This window comes from Rhamphochromis sp. 'chilingali', assembly GCF_963969265.1.
Source record: "Rhamphochromis sp. 'chilingali' genome assembly, chromosome: 11".
Taxonomy (NCBI): domain Eukaryota; kingdom Metazoa; phylum Chordata; class Actinopteri; order Cichliformes; family Cichlidae; genus Rhamphochromis; species Rhamphochromis sp. 'chilingali'.
In genome coordinates, this window is record NC_137938.1 from 12,117,498 (window position 1) to 12,136,218 (window position 18,721).

Genomic DNA, 18,721 nt, shown 5'->3' on the forward strand with positions numbered 1-18,721 from the left:
ACTTTTTCTGTATCAAGTTTGAGGAGAAACACGATGAGAGTCTCTTCTCACCTGTTCTATTTGTTTGATCCAGACTTTCATGCAGGCCTCTATCTTCTCTATGGTCTCTGTGCTGCTGGCAGCTGCCACGTAGTCCGACGGGCCCTTCAGTACCTTCAAGTCAAAGGTGTCGCACTCTTTCAAGGTAACCTGAAAGCAAAGTTGTGCTGTGTTGCTTTATTTGCTACTATAATGCAAGTGTATGTAATGTTTAAACTGTGTTTATTTATCTATGTTAATCTAACCTACTATGTATTTAATTTAGTTTTTGGTAATATGGTGCTTTTATTAGTGACATTGTCTGTCCCCTACCTTTTCCTGAAGGCTCTCCTGTGCTCCAACCAACACAGACACAAAGCTTTCCAATGAAGATATGAAGTCCTGTTTGACGACCAGGGTCTGAGGACTTGTCCCGTCTCCCCAGCCGTGGTTCATCTTCCTCAGTGTGGGAATGAAGATCTCAGAAAGCAGCTGCTCCACACTTTTTAAAAGACCACCTTCCGTTGTATCCAACATATTGAAATTCACATCCTAGAAAATAGTAAAAAAAAGATAATAAAAATCTTAGCATTCATATATTAAACATGCCTCAAAAGAGACCGTCCTAGCTTACTAGCTGGCAAAGAAAACCTTTTGGCTTTTGGCAGAAGTCTCCCTGGGTTACTGTAGTGTAGACACTATAATGGACCAACTATGCATGTGTCCTTCAAGTGAGTCTGGGAAGCTATTAAAAATCTGCTGTAATACTTTGAAAAAGCATTAAAAAAGTTACTATACTGCTAGCAAAAAGGACATAATGTTTTCCAATCATAGTTATAATATTACATTTGTTAGATTAGATTTCATTAGTTTGTGTGGTTGTACTGTATCACATCTGATAAGAGAGAACCAGCACATATGTGACTAAATTAAAAATATACGACTCCCTTTTAAATGATTGTCAGATGTTATTGTGGTTTTCTAAGGGTTTAATCACGGAACCATCCATGGTCCCAAAGGCCTACTTATAATTTTTTGAACCAAGTGTTGTAAACTTCATGATATAAATTCCAATAATATTTATAAATCGGCTATAACTTTAACATAACCGTTTGGGTCATGCTGACGGACTGGTTTTCAAATGAATTAAAAAATATGATTATTAAACATTGTTAATAATAATCATTAATCATTTATTACTGTACTATACTACTTTAACCCTTCAAAGGTGTGGCACAGTCATCTAGAGAATACAATGTATCCACTAACCCCGTGGCTGCTAGTTAACTGACTTGATTTTAATTAACTAGCAACTCACCAGTCCTCATGAACAATTTGCCAGCAACACATAATTGTGAATCTTTGGTGAACAGCTTCTCTCAGCCATGAGCTGGACACCTCCCTTTTAATAATAACTCCTCTAACTTCATCCACCCAAATGTCAAGTAACACCCGAACACCTGATGTGCCCTTGAATTTTTTTGAAGCGACTAATTAGGAAATTTAGCAAGAGAAGTGCACACAAGTGCTTTCTCTCATTCTCATTACATGAATACACAGACACACACATACACACAGAATCCTGTTTTCCTCTGTCTCCAGCCGAGGGTGTTTTGTAGCAAACAGGACCTGTTATCAGTGGTGGTGATTAACTTTGCTGCAGATAGCAGGTGTTCAGTAGGAATCAATAGCCAGAACCAGCTGTGCTATCACAGCGCCATTACTGAGCTCCCCCAGTGCCTCACTACCTCTGGGTGTAAGAAGCTTTTTTTAGTTAATTGGATATCATGCATGATAAGAACAAGTAAAATAAAAAAAAATCGGAACATTTGTCTCGTGACACTCAGTGCCTATCATTAATTACGTTTCACAAATTGATAAAAGTTGACTTCCCGTAGTGCTCACAACCACAACACAGTCATGGTTAAATTTGTGTTTCTCCACTTGCATGGTTTTAATTGACTTTAAATCCTTTAAATCCCTCCTCTTTCGCAAAGAAATGAATAACTTAGAAATCCCAAAACAATACAAACTGACTCACTCTGTGTATGTTCTCAGAGGTGACTGCCTTTGAAGTATTGGCTCTGGTGAAGAAGACACACACTCCGGTCAGTGCCACATCCCTCCCATCTGTTACAAACACTTTGGACTTCTTGCTGTGACCAGGCTGCTGGGCAACAGGCTGGGCGGGCATAGAGGCTGTAGCTGCTGGTGCTGGTGCTGCTCGCATAAAGGATTGGAAACAACAAAAGGTGTCATGGTAACCAACTTTGACTTCCTATTCTGATTTTAATATTGTGGCATTTACTTGAGAATGGATTACTTTTATGATCTCTATTAGTGACAGAGACAGTTTCATATGAGATAGACGTAGAGCTTCTGTACTGCAAAGTTACACAATATAACTTACACACACTTTTTTAAAAGACTCTAGAGTTTCATGGTACCTGCTACAGTTGGTTCAGTGTCCTGATAGTAGAACATTAGGTGTGGAAGACCGTCAGCCATGAAAAATTGCTCCATGCGGTCAATCTGACAAAGATGAAAACAAAACCTCAGCACTGTTCAGTCCCATTGTAGATGCACCACATTTTTTTGCTTGCTTGTTTCTGTCTTTTAAGGCCTGTAAAGTTGTCCAATAAAACAATATAATCTGTTTGAACATTTATGTGCAAAGTACCTGATTCCCCTCCAATATGGCATCTTCCACATCTGCTTTCTCCAGCCCCAAGCATGAAGCCACAATACTGAGGATATAGTCATGTCTTCCATCCAGCTGAGCCCGCTTGGCTTCACGCTCCTCTTTCAACTTTTGCTTAAAAAAGTTCCAAAATTTTCAATTACTAAATACCAAGTTCAATTCAATAAAAAAATGTAACCTGTGTAATTTTTCAAAGATTTTGAATGGACAGTTCAGTCATCACATGACCATCTTTCAACTGACTGAAGCTTAGGCATTGTTTACAGGACCCAAAGAACACAACAATTTTTAAAGAAAGTTGGATACATTTCAGTTAACTGTGAATAATGCTGTTCTGCAGCATCCTAATCTGATGTTACTAAACACTTGAGCTTCATATATAAAAGATTCACTGCCACTCTTTTACTTGAGACTCTGCTGCTTGCGTGCAGTGGCTTGTGTTTAGGTCTGGGGAGCAAAATCAGCCACAATGGGTTGCCAGGTCGTGCTGCTTAGTAACACAGGAACAAGGTCAGCCAACAAACAGATTACATGAAACCTGGTGCTGTATGAAGCCGTTGCAGTAGGGTGTATCTAAAATCACTCATTTGCCTTTCATCTGTATAGAAACTGTTTTTTAACCAAACAGGAGACAATAGGAATATTTGTTCCTGGCTTGAAATATTTTTACATTGAAAAGCCCACTTCTAGCATCCTATTGTGAACAGCTATACCAAAATTACTCTTGAGAGCTTCTGCTTTTATACAGCAGTCTGTTTAGACAATGTGAAACAGTTGGATTAAACTTTAACACTGAGTATCGCATAATAAGTGATGTATTTTCTTTGTCTCGCCTCTCTTTTCCTTGTGTGCACATTCATGTGGTTGCCTTGTAGTAAACAGTGATTTTTAACTATATGCTGTCTTATTCTCAAATAACAGTTTCAAGAATACTGTAAATGTCTGCAGTGCTCAATGGTGTAAAGAAACCAATTGGCAACCCCGATGAGACTTTAGAGGTTGAGAACTGAGACTTAAATTAAAACAATGTGGAAAAAAATCAAATCCAAAAGACTGAATTGATATCAAGCAACAGCATTGAAAACAGGGATGAGGAATGTGGCTCTCAACAGTAGAGCTAAAGAAGGGATTAAAATGATTGAATACCAAAAAGGTGAAAGGGAAGAATATAAATTATATGATAGAGGAGTAAAGGAAAGAGAAGAAAAAATGGGATGAGGTGAAAAAAAGTTTTAGAGAAAAGAAATAGATTGAGGAAAGAATTTGTGTGTAACGGAGGACATAAATGCTTGGACATAAACAAAGGACAACTCTATATATACCAAAAATCATAGTGGTCAAGCTATGTTGTCTGTTAGGGCTAAGGGGAGTTGGACATATGAAGCCCAAGACTGTAGTGTAAAAAGAAAAAAAAGACTAAAAGAACTAAAATGCTGTCTAACTACAGCAGCTGCAAAATCTGCATAATTATTCACTTCACAGAAATCCTGGTAGAAATGTTAACAATTAGGATTTTCTTCCAAATCTTTCACTGGCACATTGCTTGCATTTCCTTGCTTAAAAGGTCACTTCAAAAGATAACAGTGTTTTTAGAAAGCACAACAAAACTCTGCACAGTTCAGATGGTTAACCCATGAGCACTTTTTGAATTATAGTATACAAGGCAAAAAACTGAGTTTGGGCAATTATAATGGGTTTTATAGTCAATATCTGCAGTGACCAGCACAATTACGTGAATTTTATTAACATATCAAAGTTTTTTTTAAGACTACCACTCGTTTTTTGTCCTCCACTTGTTCATTTTACTTATATTTTCTAAGGGCACAAAATAGCCAAAGTGAATGTGAAGTTATGTGAAGACACAACAGTGGCAAATCCCTTGAGTTAGGTATCTTTTTGGATGTTTTGATTATTCATAGGTCAGTGTTAAGTGGCTTTACATTCAAACACAATTAGCATTTCTTTGAAAATGGACGGGTACAAAGACTGCACTGAATGTAAATGAAAAAAACCTCAATCCAAAGAAAAACCTTTAAAGACCTTCAGAAAGCCTGGAGAACTACTAAACTCTAGATCCTTGAAAATCCTTGAAAAATGCAAGAATGTCTTGCTCCTTGGAAGCAAACTGGGTGGCTTAAGACAGTATGGACACTTATTATTAATGCAGTGTATGGCTATCCTGTCGTAAAGAATATATCACAAACAAAAGAACGAGCTATCGATCAGTGTTAATCAAGCGCACTCAGTCTTGATTCAAAAATATTAATTATATTTTCAATATGATCTTTTCTTGCTAGAAAAAATAAATGTAACACCCATCTGTTTAAAGCATTACAGAAACTCTCTGGACACACACACACACACACATAAACACACACTAACATCATGGACTGACTGTAAAAAAAAAAAAGGATACCAAGCCAACCGTTGCCAGGCGACCAGCCATTTCACACACCTTCTCTCTGCCCTTATTTCAAATTGGATGAACAGCCAAGTTTCAGTCTTCAGGGTAGACACAAACAATACAGGCACATTGCAGTGTGGCGCAGGTTATTCAAACAAGCAGACTAAGTCACCAGTGAATGCAATACGCAAACACAAAAAATACACTAGTCAACAAAAGCCAGCAAAACACAAAAACACAAATCCACATTTAGTTATTCCCATGACACAGACACAGAAGCCAGCGCTGAAAGACCCAAATAATAACAGATACAATGCTAATAGCTTTCAGAAGCAAACAAAGCCCCATCCTGAGATAAGCTATGGCGAGACAGAGAATCCCTATAATAAACAAACTGTGGCTTTTGGAATTAAAGAGAAAACACAAATGTGCACGGGGACAGTTTGGCATCTGATAAATTTCATCAATTTTAATCCAAATCAGCCAGGGAATAGAAAACAGCAGACACACGCTGTCAAAGTCAACTCAGTCCCTGTAGATAAAGCTTTGCCATTAGTTTTGCTCATTTCAAAGTCTAAAACGTTAGAGCCAATGGCTCGTGAAAATTATGTGAGAGCGAAAACCCTACAATAAAAACTATTCTCTTACCTGAATGACTTTGGAAACAATTTGTCTCCAGAGCTGTTTTCTATACACCTGCGACATGACAACTCCTCGTCTCTTCAAGCCAACCCGTGTATACCTTCTCTAAAACCTGCTATCACGTTCTCATCAGTATGTACACAGGGGAGACATATACTCTCACCCTCGAAGGCTTAGCACTATCAAGTTGTCAGTGGTGAGCGCTCAGCTAGCAGAGTTTGGGCTATACTTTCGTTGTGTACATGTATAATGGCCACTGCCATCAGAAGTGTATGACTTTCCACAGCTAGGTGATGTCAGGGTAGACATGATCCCTTAAGAACAGTAAAACGCCTGCTTTATTCTGACATTCTAGTTCAAGCAATATGTCAAAAATGTTAAGAGGCACTCGACTTAAAAGCACAGGCAATTTGAGAGCTTTATGAGATGGGGCTTCATACCCTCGCTTTTAGGCTGAAATCCCCATAGACGGAGTGATGCTCAAAAAGGAAAAACTCACAGCTCTGTCTGCACATGTGTAGTGTACGCTAATGAACTACCATAAAGGAATGCAAACACAGATGCACAAGTGTCAAACACTGAGGTAATCGCTGGCTCACAGGATTAGCAGCACACCAGAACAAAGCTGTCAGCATTCACTATAATGTAACAGTGCAAATAAGTGCTTGGCAGTGAATTCTGTGTTAAGCTCATGGACATTCTCACCAAATCGCATAGATGAAGCGGTAATTAAAGATTCTGAGCTCCAGATGAAATTTTGACAAAAAGTAGCAGTATAGATTACAGGGACAACTAATTCAGTGGATTTTAAAAGGTAAGTTTTTTTTTTTTTTTACAGCAACAGTCACAAAAAGTCTTCAGTTTCCGTCCAGTTTGCCGCAGCAAACCTTTCTGCTTGCTTGGATGCAATTTTTGTACTAATTTCAAAAACAGATCAGCTTTGTTTGTCCAAATTTTATATATGTTTTATTTGTATAATCAGCTACCTAACACCCAATCATGTTAAAAGTTAAAAATAAATAAATAAAAATATGTGATGTGGCATTATGATTTTGATCATTTCCACTTAGTGAATGCATTTTTTTTTTGTCTGTATATCTGCAGTGTCGTGTTAACGGCTTCTTTGGATGCTAACACGGGTGTTAAAATTGGGATTTATCATTGCAACATCATGACATTTTAAATAAATGTAATCTTGTGTCCAGCAGTTTGTGTTGTGTTTTTTCTGACACAGAATTACTTCTACACTTGTTTTATCATTTTATGACACATTTGCCAAACTTATTTTAGGCTTTCTGCCATATAAAACCAGGCCTTCCTGAACAGAAACCCACTAAAATGCCTTTAAAATTGCTTTCACAACTGCATGGTTTTGTGTCACTTAAGCTTTCCACCACATACACGCTCCAAACACATCAGCTGTTTACTAAATGCCGACACATTAATGATGAATTGCATTTGGCCAAAGTTGATAGTCAAGAAGCTCAAGTCATCTGTAACTTCAGAACTCTTGGGTCACCTTACCTTGTTTTGATAGTCTGGCTTGAAATGCAGCATAGTTGCTGTCGGCCTTTCACGCTGACACTTCTTTTCAAGTCATTCCACCCTCTTACTTGTCTGCTTTTTTCATGACATCAGAGAGTTAAAGCTTCCAACAAAGAAGACAAGACAGCGAACAAGTGGCTGCGCTACACTATGTGAGCAATCAGCCTTCCTGTTTGTCATGTGAGAAAGGTTGCTGCCCTGAAATTATCAGACTGTTTCTCCTAAAAGGGTACTGCTAACTAGATAATGCGGTGTTGGATGACCTCCTGTCAGCAGGGTAATTATCAAGGTCCAACTCTCACCTTACAAGTCTGTTACAACAATAGGATGAAAGATGGAGGGTGGTGGGTGGGGGGTGGAATGAAAAGGTTGCATAATACATCATTAGAGGGAGATAGTATCAGCTACAACCTTTTAAAAAAAATACAGAAACAAAAGTGAGTAAAAAATAAATGTTGCATCATTGTAGTACAAATGGCTCTATTAGAGAATGTGTTACGCTCCTCTTAAAGGAAAAAATGTGGCAAGTCATTCGATATAGCCAGTAGTGTAATTTAACAGGCAATGGCACCTTGCTTTGAAAGCAAGTGCTACAAAACACTAGAAATTAAATTAACATGGAAATTCAGTTTAAGCAAGAGTAAAACTTGATGCTTATAGGAAAGGAAGCCGATGCAAGGTCATCACCTGGATCAGCACTTTAACAGTATAGGATTGAACTCAATACCATGTCCGCTGTGTGAAGCAGTAAGCGTAACATGATTATCATTAAGTTGCCTAACAGATTTATTGGTTGACTCATTGTACCTGATATGTGGCAGTGTGATGCTTAAAAAAATCTGCTATTCAATCAGTTGTTATGTTAGCAGATCCCTTGAACTCCATTGTCTAAGTCTGCTTGGAGCGGCACTGATCAGACAGTTATGAGGTGAGCAGGAATCCCCATGCTAGAGAGATTTCTTTTTAAAACATTTTCTTGTTCTTGCTTCTGAAATGTGAGATTGTGCTGCTTCTTTCCATGTCACTGCAAACTTAAATAGCTTTTGTGACATTTTACAATTCACTGAATAATCAGGAAAAACAATAGATTAGAACCTAATGAGATTAAGCATGCACTACCCCTGGGGTAATCCTAATTATTTACCTAGAGAGCACATATGCATGTGCACAAGTGCATACACAACCCCACCGTCGCCACCAATTAATATTCAGTATCGTTGCTTTTTACAGTCGCATCTTGCCGATGACAGGCACATCCCTCTCCATGAGGATTTGAATGTGAGTCAGATAGTGAAGAAATGGTTGCAAAGCTTTGCATTACAGAGTCGGTCGGTCATCAATTTTTCACTATTCCATGGCTGATTTTCTGTGTGGAAATGCCTGGTTGTGAGTGGCTATGAAACATGAGAGTGACTGTAAATTATAAATGAGGAGGTGGTGAGATCTGAAGACACAGACAGACAAGAGTTCACAGTTTTTCACAGCGACTGCTCACACTGACAGAAGCACAGACAGCTTAAGCAAATGTTTAAGAAAGATGTGGCTCGTAAATGTCATGCCTAATATACTTTATTCTCCTTTCGTGGACCATGGTGTCTTCTTGCATTTGGTTCGCTGGGTCCAATGCCGAAAACTGACTCTAATGAACTGACATTGCTGCATCTGGCCTGTGTTTTCGCACAATGCAGGAATGCCTCAGCCAATTCTATTTCATTACGGTCAGTATCGTAGAAAAATAAGCAAGAAACTGGAGTATTTTGCATGAAGGCAGTGGGTCTGACACACAGACAGAGTGCAGGGGGCTTTAGTCTTATTGCTCATGTCTATTGCATACTAATTAAACATGTACTTGGTTTAAAGTGCCATATTTAGTGCTGCACTGCTATTGGGAGGCAAAGAAGCATAGCTATTTAACATTTCTAAAATGTGTGAAAGGCTGTGCTTTGACTAAAGGCAGAGAACCAATTAACATGGAAAGGGGTTGTGTAGATTAAAGTTTAAAAGTTTATAAAACTAACTAATAAAATGAACTATTATAACTTCCATCCTGGCCTAATCTGACTTTCTTAGCACCTACAAGCAAAAGGAGATTTTTAAAAGTAATGTGTCACAGACCCCACAAAGACCAGTCACTGTAATAATGACAGAGTTCCACATGAATGACAGAAGCTGGATACTCACTGCTCATTTCAAGTTTACTGTTCAGCTGTCTTTGGGCAACATCATCCAGCCTCCTGCAGCAAAGCCAATAAGACAGCAACACCCCGCCATCTGGTGGGCTGGGGCTGACAATACAATCAACCACACATTACAGTAGGTTGTGCCACAGCTATCTTTGCCTGCTGTTAGGCCAGAGAATCTAATAGTGTAGTGAGTCTCCGAGCAATTTTCCGAAGGGCTTAGAGAGCTCCTGAGGTGAAAATGAAGTGCAAATTAATCCCATCGTTGTCTTTTTTTCTCCCCTCTCTCACAAGAGAACGACATTTCTGGTGTTACACTCTTGCAGCTCATTATCTTGCTGGGTTAGCTACATCTTCCTGTGCTCAATTACTGCAGTATTATATCAACACTCACTTTTCAATTAATTACAGAATAAAATTGAAAAATAATCATATATTGAAAATATGGTAATGAAATCCCATTAGATAATCTCTTGCACTGACAGATTTCCCTTTAGGGCAAAGTTAAAGTGTTGCTGGGTACGGAAATGAAATTTAAAAATCTCTTTGATTCGTGACAATATCGGATATTTTGCAATATATAGCAACTACACAAGAAGTAAAATAAATAAAATGCATATCTGCATATGCATAATACAAAACAAAACAGGTTACCAAAAGTGGAAAGGAAAAATTGGTGTCCTGATTCTAGGATACAAGCTGCATGAAGGCAAAATCGTCTTACTTACCGGAGTAAGAATCCAGAGATAGTGAAGACATAATTTACAAAACAAAAAGTCTAAAGAATCAACAACATATATTTTATAGTTTAAAAAAAATAAACTATTGTTTTTGTATAATTTACCTGTTTATAATACAATTAATTGTGCAACACGCAAACCAAAAAATAAACCCACACATATAAATAACAATGGTGGCTTTAAGAAACACAGAACATTAAGGGCAACTAGTAGACTTAGCTCACAGAACTATAAATAAATACAAAAGAAAAAGTGTTGTAGACACTTTTGAGAGCATTTGGGATCAAACCTGCATTTCCTTGAGTGACTCCACAGCCACGGAAGACTGGGTGGGTCTGTTCCTGTAGCTCACTTTAGCGATCCTGGCGCTGAAGGACATGGCTCCAGCATTCCTTCACGGACAGGCCTCCTCAGTAACTGCGTTTTATATCAAAAGCTTCATTTGGACCAAAGCAAAGGCGTTTTACTCCATTATGTTTTGGTGTATCATTTCTAGTGATTTAGTTGACGCTCTCACTTTCCAGGAAGGCCCCTCGTGTTGTTACTGGTTTCCAAGGTAACGAGGTATTTGTAAAAGGGGGCAAAGGGAGAGAGGGCTGGTCTTTAAAAAAATGTGGGCCACTTATTGGCTATTTTGTTGCAGGTGTTTCACATTACAGCCAGCAGTGGATCAAAGGGGCCATGGAATTATCTAGTGGACTTCCTGTCACGGGGTAACCATGCAGATATAAACATGCATTACATGAGCCAAAGTAGAGGGCCACCTACAAACTGATAGGAACTGCCTCCTCTGGTATTAACATAAAACTGTTTGGAAATCTGCAGTTACTGAGTCAGCAGTGTGGGACACTTTTACGCACAAAACATTGAAGATTTAATAGCAGATTTTAAAATGAAAGAGAAAATCTTCTCATGTATAATGCTGTGTTATTGCTGATAAGCAGGTTGATCTGAAGTGCCCCTCTTATAAATTCAGCAGGCTGATTCATGCATTCCAGTGATTGAGAAGCAGTTGTCCAATGCATGGGCTGCTGTGCGTTTGGATCTCAGGTCATTTTTTTTATGTAGCATTACCACCTGCTGTTCAATCCAGTGAACAGCAACGTGAGGTTGAAAACTCTCCCTCTTTCACTAATAAGCATTATGCGTTCACTGGCCTATGTGCTTTTAATTTTTTTAATGACATGATCGAAAATCATTCCCAGTCTGACCATGTAGTCTTCAGACTATGGCAAACCAACACAACAATACAGATGATTTAAGATGCCAGATTTAAATAGTTTCCTCCATTCAACACTATTTACCCAACTGTGCCACTTAACATCGGTATTTAATATGGAATAATTACAAAATGCAACAGCAGAAAATCTGATCAGTTTAAACAAACAATTACTAAATATTTCCATACAGTAGGTTCCTAAGAAAATGTCTGTTTTGATGACTGTTTTTTTTTCCTTCCTTCCAGCGTGTTGCCCCTCTTTTATCCACATTTGCAAATCTCTGAAGAGGAGGGGAGACAGTCCTCTTTCATTTGCTGAGATCAACAGCAGGCTTTTTGGAGTTTAAGAGTAAGTTGTTCTACAGTTTCATGGGCTCCTGAAAAATGAAAGTACTGAGCCATAGCACAATCCACTGCTGTGCAATGATATGCTTTAACTTTGCGATGCTCAAAGCCTTTAAAATCAAGTTAAAACTGAAAGTTGTCTTCCAATTTACTCACAGCATAAATACTTCAGCGTGGGTTTGAGCTGTCTTTCGAGGAAGCATCATGCCAAAAACAAAAGAAATCAGTTTAGACTTGAGGAAAAGAATTGCTTATGCTCACAAAGCAGGAGTTGGATGTACAAAGTTATCACAGGATTTCCAAATGTCAAGAACTGGAGTGGGAAGTATCATCAAGAAATTTAAAGAGGGCCCCACAGTACAGAACAAGCCTGGCAGAGGCAAGAAGTAAAAGATTTCCAAGACTCCGTGAAGAAAACTAATGAGAAATATGTCTAAGGCGTCTAAATGTCTCTAATGAGAATAACTGCAAAGACACCAGTCAATGACTTAGTCACATCCGGAATTTTAGTCTCAGAGAAGAAAACCACTGCACAGGAATTGACTGTGAGATTGCAGACCAAGAAAATCTCCACTTCTGCAGACATCTTTAAGCCAGACTGATGTGTGCTAAGGACAAACTGGAGAAAGAGTATGCATACTGGAATTCTGTCCTTTGGTCAGATGAGACCAAACTAGAGCTCTTTGGCTTATGATGCTGCATATGTTTGGTGAAAGAAGGGAGAGAACACCGCCCCCACTGTAAAACACAGTGGTGGGAGTATTTACCTTACATATTAAGTGTCCTGAGGTGACTGTTGTTGTGATGTGATCCAGTATAAATAAAACTGAATTGAATTGTGGGGATGCTTCAGTGCACCAGGAACTGGAAATCTCATTAAAAGTGGAAGAAACCATGAAGAAAGAAGGACAGCTGGAAAGAAAACTTCAAGCAGTCATCAACAAAGCTCAGTCTGGGTCTTCCCTTTGTCTTCCAACACGAAAACGATTTAAAACATAATTCGATCCTGGTGAAGAACTTACCTCCAAAGCGACCAAAGTGAACGTTACTGACTAGTCTACACCAAGCCCTGGTTTTGATCCCATTAAAATGGGTGGGGTGAACTGAAAACCAAGGTCCATGTTGGAAGAACATCACATCTGGAAAAGCTTTAGAGATTTGCCAAAGAAGAATGGGCCAGCATTGCTCGGGACACGTGTGTGAGATAACGACACCAAAAAACTGCAGGCTTTTATCCAGAATGCACAATTTTCTATTAGCATCAGGAGAATTAATAATTTTGACTGTGGTAGTTTTTGTTTTTTTGTGAAATAATTTAGTTTCTTTGTTTCTTTCTTTATTTTATCCTCATTTGTAGATGATCAGACATGTGTTTGACACTAAACAGGCTCCAGTAAAATCTGATGCTCTGAATCCTTTTCATTCCTCTTTTGTTTAGTGAGACGTACTTTTGAGGTTGAAATAGAAACACTTTAATATCATGCCCCCTTTGCAGTGTCATCTGTACTTTTTCAGGATTTACTGCTAAGAACCAGTGTGTGTGTGTGTGTGTGTGTGTGTTTGTGTGCGTGCATGCGTGCCTGTATATTTGAGTGCCTGCCTCTTTTTACTGTCCCTCCAAAGTGTTGATTTGTCAACTTTCCTCACTTTTGTAACTGATCTTATGGATTTCCCACCCATTAAATCGATGACTGCTCTCTCCATTACTTCAAGGGATGTTGAGCCCCAGGCTGTCTTCCTTTTGTAGTTTCTTGTCCTGATAGCTTTTCTGCAATGTCTAACATGTTAAACCATCAAAGACTACAAGTAGAAATATATATATATGATTATAATCTGCTGTAAAGCATCTTCTGGTTCCCATCGCAGAATGATTTGGTGTATTTGCTCAGTACCCTAGTCAGGTCTTCGCTAGTATAAAATGTATACACGTCTGAATATTTAAATAATAAATGATGCACTGATGTGTCAAAGTGCTGTGAAGTAATCATTCATAATAGAACCATTCTTAATCATTTTCAGCAGAGGTGTGATGATTCTAATCATACATCTTTTACTTCCAGATGAAAATGTCATGATTTCTAAAGCCATCTATGATGCAGCATGAAATTTCTGACAGCATGTTAACCTGCAAGGTAAATGCAGTGCAATCAAAGATAAGATAAGATAAGATAAGATAAGATAAGATAAGATAAGATAAGATAAGATAAGATGGAGAAGGGAGAAGAGGCAGATATAGGCGGATTCCTAATGAAATAAGGGCTACAATTGTGGACCATGTTGTCAATCACGGCCTCACCATGGAGGAGGCTGGTCGAAGGGTGCAACCCAATATTGGAAGAACTACTGTCAGTTCAATCATTCAAACATTCCTTAGGGAAAACAGGTATGCAAACAGTAATACACTGTACTGTACTGTGCCATCTCAGACACATCACATGTTACTGTACTGTATTTGCAATTTCACAAAAAGTTCACTCTGCACCACATAGGATTGTAAGACAACCTCGTGGAGGCGGAAGAGGGCCCCTTTTTACCCCACAGCAAGAAGAAGCCATTTGTGCAATGGTCATTGCAAACAATGCAATAAAGCTGAGAGAAATACAAAGCGCTGTCATAGAGAATTACACGGTATTTGGCAATATTGAATCTGTTTCAATTTCAACAATTGACAGAGTACTCAAGAAAAATGAAATCCACATGAAGCAATTGTATAAAGTGCCATTTGAACGAAACATTGACAGGGTGAAGGAGATCCGTCACCAGTATGTGCAGGTAAAGCTGGTCTTCTATGTTCTGCACTGCAAACTGTTTTACAGTACTTCGTAGTTTCATGCAGTACACTTGCAATTCCACAGCACATACTCTACAATGTGTTTTACCAAATGCATGCATTACTGTTCGTTACTGTACACAGGCATATTGTGACATTGCATTTCTGTCTCTCTCTAAAGCGTGTACTGGAGCTGGAAGCCAGGGAAACACTGCACACATTCATATATGTTGATGAGGCAGGTTTCAATCTGGCCAAAGGCAGAAGGCGTGGAAGAAATCGCATTGGACAGAGGGCAACCACTGAAGTCCCTGGTCAGCACGGAGGGAATATTACCATGTGTGCAGCCATCTCAGACAACGGCGTCCTCACCCATATCCCCCTTCTTGGTCCATACAATACCCAACATCTCCTGACATTTTTAGACACTCTTTACAGGGACCTAGTCCCTGAGAATGAGAGAGGTGGAGGCCAACTCAGCAAGTATGTTGTTGTCTGGGATAATGTCCGTTTTCACCACTCCCATCAGGTCAGAGAGTGGTTTGCAGCACATGACAGAATTCTGGTTGAATATCTCCCTCCATATTCCCCATTCCTTAATCCAATAGAGGAGTTTTTCTCTGCCTGGAGGTTGAAAGTTTATGACCGGCATCCACATGAGCAAATGGCCCTGCTAGCAGCCATGGATGCAGCATGTGACGACATCACAGCAGGGTCCTGCAGAGGATGGATTCGCCACTCCAGGAGATACTTTCCTCGCTGCATTGCGAGGGATAACATCTGTTGTGATGTAGATGAAAATATGTGGCCAGACAGACAGGAACGTCTGGATGTGCCAGAATGATTTACTGTACTGTTACATGTGCTGTTTATTGTTCACATTAGTGCACAGCTCTACCAAATGGGTGATTTTATGTTTACATGTATTCTACAGTGCACAAGTGACTGTAGCATATTTTTCTTTTGCACAATTCTGTAGGATTACAAACACTTCTACACAATGGAAATGTGAAACGTACGTATTCAGTGTCTCAGTTACTCCCAAGACTCCCATAACATCTACAGTGACTTTACTGCACATTTCAGATGGCTGTACAGGTAGGCCATAGTGCTGTCGTCAGCATTTTCAGGTGTCACCAATTGTTTTTGCAATGGGAAACACTGAAATTATAAACTGTCATAGTGGAAACATGACAATGCCATTTGACTATCTTGTTCATAAAGATGGTGTCAAGACTTTTCATTTTGATGGCACTGACAGTTTCATTGACATGGATACTTGCTTTTGAGGTATGGATAATCAATTCTGTGCATGTGACGTGCTTTTGCAGGCTATCCACTAGGTTTTGCAGTTTGCACTAATTGTTTTGGGAAATGCACTAACTGCTGTGCAAATGTTAGTGGTGTTCTGAGGAACGCACCAAAGTGACTGAGAAAAACTGTAAAAATGGCTCCTAATCTTGGTCTTCTTTCTTGAGTTTCTGCTGCCTGAGATATTCACTGAGCGTGTCGTGACCATCTTCCTGACGTACTCGTGAATGTTCGTTGTCTCATCCAGGACTGTGGTACTGTGTGTTGTACTCATATCCCCATCGAGAACCTGAACCTGGGACGCTTTGGTTTCAGAACTGAAGAAGCCTCTTGGATGAGAGGTGCAATGTCACTTTCTTTCCAAGGTCTTTGACCTGGATGACTGAGAACCTTGACAGACAACATACAGGAACTTGCACCAAGATGTAAGTGATCTGGATGAGTACCAAGACCAGCAAGTCTAGCATAGAAATTAGTGTAATCTTTGCTCCATTTCTGGCCTCCAGAGAAGGACTTACACTTGTAGATCAACTTTTTTATTGTAATGTGTGATATTTTTTAATGTCATTGTCTGTAGGCTCTCCAGTTGTGCACAAAAGGTGGAAGGATGTGCTTGTTGTTCTGCCTTTTCCGGTGTGTACGGTGTGTGCCAAGTAACATACTCCAGGGATTCACTCTCCCACAGATTGACACTGGTCTGCAGTGTAAGCAGAGAGAAGAAATCAATAATATACTCTTGGTATAGGTCAATGTCCTAGACATGACCGCACAGTACAATATTTGCATTCCTTGAGTATAGATAGATAGATAGATAGATAGATAGATAGATAGATAGATAGATAGATAGATAGATAGATAGATAGATAGATAGATAGATAGATAGATAGATAGATAGATAGATTATACAAACTCTGTATCATTTAGTATTGCCATGTATAGTTGCACACGACTCAATAAATTTCTGCACCTATTTTCTATCTTTCGAAGAAAATGTAAAGAAATGAGTGGTGGCTCAACACATTTGCACTGTACTGAATTTAACTATATAGTCTCTTAGCTTTCAGCTACTTGAACCATTTCTTAATTTGTTGACCTTATACTGTTTATTCTCAGCTGTTGTATTCAGTTAAACATTTATCAGTTATGGTTAATTTCACAACTTTCATCTCTCCCACCTTCTCCAACCATTCTCTGGCCTACTATCACAGATAACTTGCTACATGGGTGGTTCTTCAGCTAATAGGCCACCTTGACCTTGCAGGCTATAAAAGTTACCCCAGATGAGCTGCCTGATGTATAAGATTCTTGTTATCGACTTCAAGTCATTTGATGACACACTTACTACTAGTTAATTCACTACTTTGAGCTTCTATTCAATTTTAAATGTTTAGGAAGCCGTTTTTAATGCTATTACCTTCCATACCTTTTTATTTCTACTTAACTAGATTTTCTTTCCTTCCTTTCTTTTTATTTATATGTCCAAGTAGGTGACCTAATTGTTCTACTGAAAGTGTAAAAGCACCCCGTTTAGTTCCTGGACTCCTGGGTGAGAGTCACTGGCTTAGTCAATATGCTTACTTTTACAAACAGCGCCAACTGCTGGAGGTAATAAAGTCAATTTCTATTCGCAAACATCACCGTGCAGCGCTGCTGACCTCCCGAGGCAATATGTGACGACAACCCCTAGATGGCAGCAGCGTCCTGTTCCTCCAGGACTGAGCTGCAGCTGTCCTGTTGAACTGGGTTAGATTTGTGGGGCAAATGACCTCATGCCGTAGCATCCTCTTCATCACAGAGGAGATGAAGAGAGGATGATGATGTCATTCTCTGCCACGGCCGTTTTCACCCTGTTATAACTAAAAGCGTGGGTGGATTGGCATCACTGAGAGAAGACACGCAACACCTCGCAGCAGCTAAAAGCAAACCGGGAACTAAATGATGCAACACCAGAACTCAGTGACCCTCGTGGACATGTGAAATCGTGTTTTCCTTCGTAAGAATTTCGTTAGAAAGGCCTGGACTATATGAGAAAGTAAGATATGTGAATACAACTTCACTGTGCCGACATGGACATCTGTGCCTCTCCATATCACATCTGATGTAATATCTGAGCTTGAAGCAATTAAAGCATAAATTTCTATGGTATGACTCCCACGCAACCCGCATCAGCACCGCATTAAGTGACGCCTGGGACTGCTGATGTGCTGTGGCGCACACTAAATTTGGGTGGCGCACACTGCACCAAAACCCCCCGAAACGGAATCCCAGGATATCCCACCCCCACCCACCCCTCGAATCGGAATAGCCCTCGTTCCTCAGTCCTCCTATTCCCCTCCTCTTTTACCTCCGCCTTCTCTCATTATCACCCCCTTCCTCCTCCTCCTCCTCCCCGGCTGTCGGCCTCACGTCCCCAACTCGGGAGCGCCGCCGATCGGTCGCCAGGATTTTCCCTTCTCGGCCAAAATGGAGGAGAAGGTCTCTCGCTTAATGAAGAGAGCACCGACTATATGAGCGGATCTGCTTCAATGATCGGCATCAGGACCCGCTTTTGCTGATATAATAGTTCTTGCAGCAACCTAACACTTTGAGGATATCTATCGCTATTTCCGCACAAGCGAGCGCAGCCATGAGCGCAGGAGAGGGGCTAGATGAGGCTGGGAAGGACGCGGCAGACATAGCGGCGTTTTTCAAATCCGGTAAGTCAGAGAAGGGGCGAGTCTCCCTCTAGGAGACCCTGAGCTATCGGCGTGTTCACTGGTGGTCTGCCACATTGTTGCCAAATATGACAAAAAGCAGTGATGGGCGAGATGCAGAGTGCGCGTCGGACGTGCTGGAGAGATGCTCAC

At 39.8% G+C, this 18,721-nt stretch overlaps 2 protein-coding genes across 5 annotated transcripts in view; one reads left to right on the plus strand and one right to left on the minus strand.

Annotated features, from left to right (window-relative positions):
• dnah5 (dynein, axonemal, heavy chain 5) overlaps positions 1-10,757 on the minus strand; it is a 128,434-nt gene extending 117,677 nt beyond the window's left edge. For both annotated transcript variants that reach the window (XM_080895545.1, XM_080895544.1), the window contains exons 1-6: positions 10,520-10,757; positions 2,699-2,833; positions 2,466-2,550; positions 2,060-2,238; positions 352-570; positions 52-189 (exon numbers count right to left, since the gene is read on the minus strand). In XM_080895545.1, the coding sequence (XP_080751671.1) occupies positions 52-189; positions 352-570; positions 2,060-2,238; positions 2,466-2,550; positions 2,699-2,833; positions 10,520-10,609 (846 nt within the window). In that variant the 5' untranslated portion in view covers positions 10,610-10,757. The remainder of the gene's footprint in view (positions 1-51; positions 190-351; positions 571-2,059; positions 2,239-2,465; positions 2,551-2,698; positions 2,834-10,519) is intronic.
• Positions 10,758-18,280: 7,523 nt separating this feature from the next.
• triob (trio Rho guanine nucleotide exchange factor b) overlaps positions 18,281-18,721 on the plus strand; it is a 114,536-nt gene continuing 114,095 nt past the window's right edge. For all 3 annotated transcript variants that reach the window (XM_080897194.1, XM_080897195.1, XM_080897197.1), the window contains exon 1: positions 18,281-18,571. In XM_080897194.1, coding sequence (XP_080753320.1) covers positions 18,502-18,571 — 70 coding nt within the window. In that variant the 5' untranslated portion in view covers positions 18,281-18,501. The remainder of the gene's footprint in view (positions 18,572-18,721) is intronic.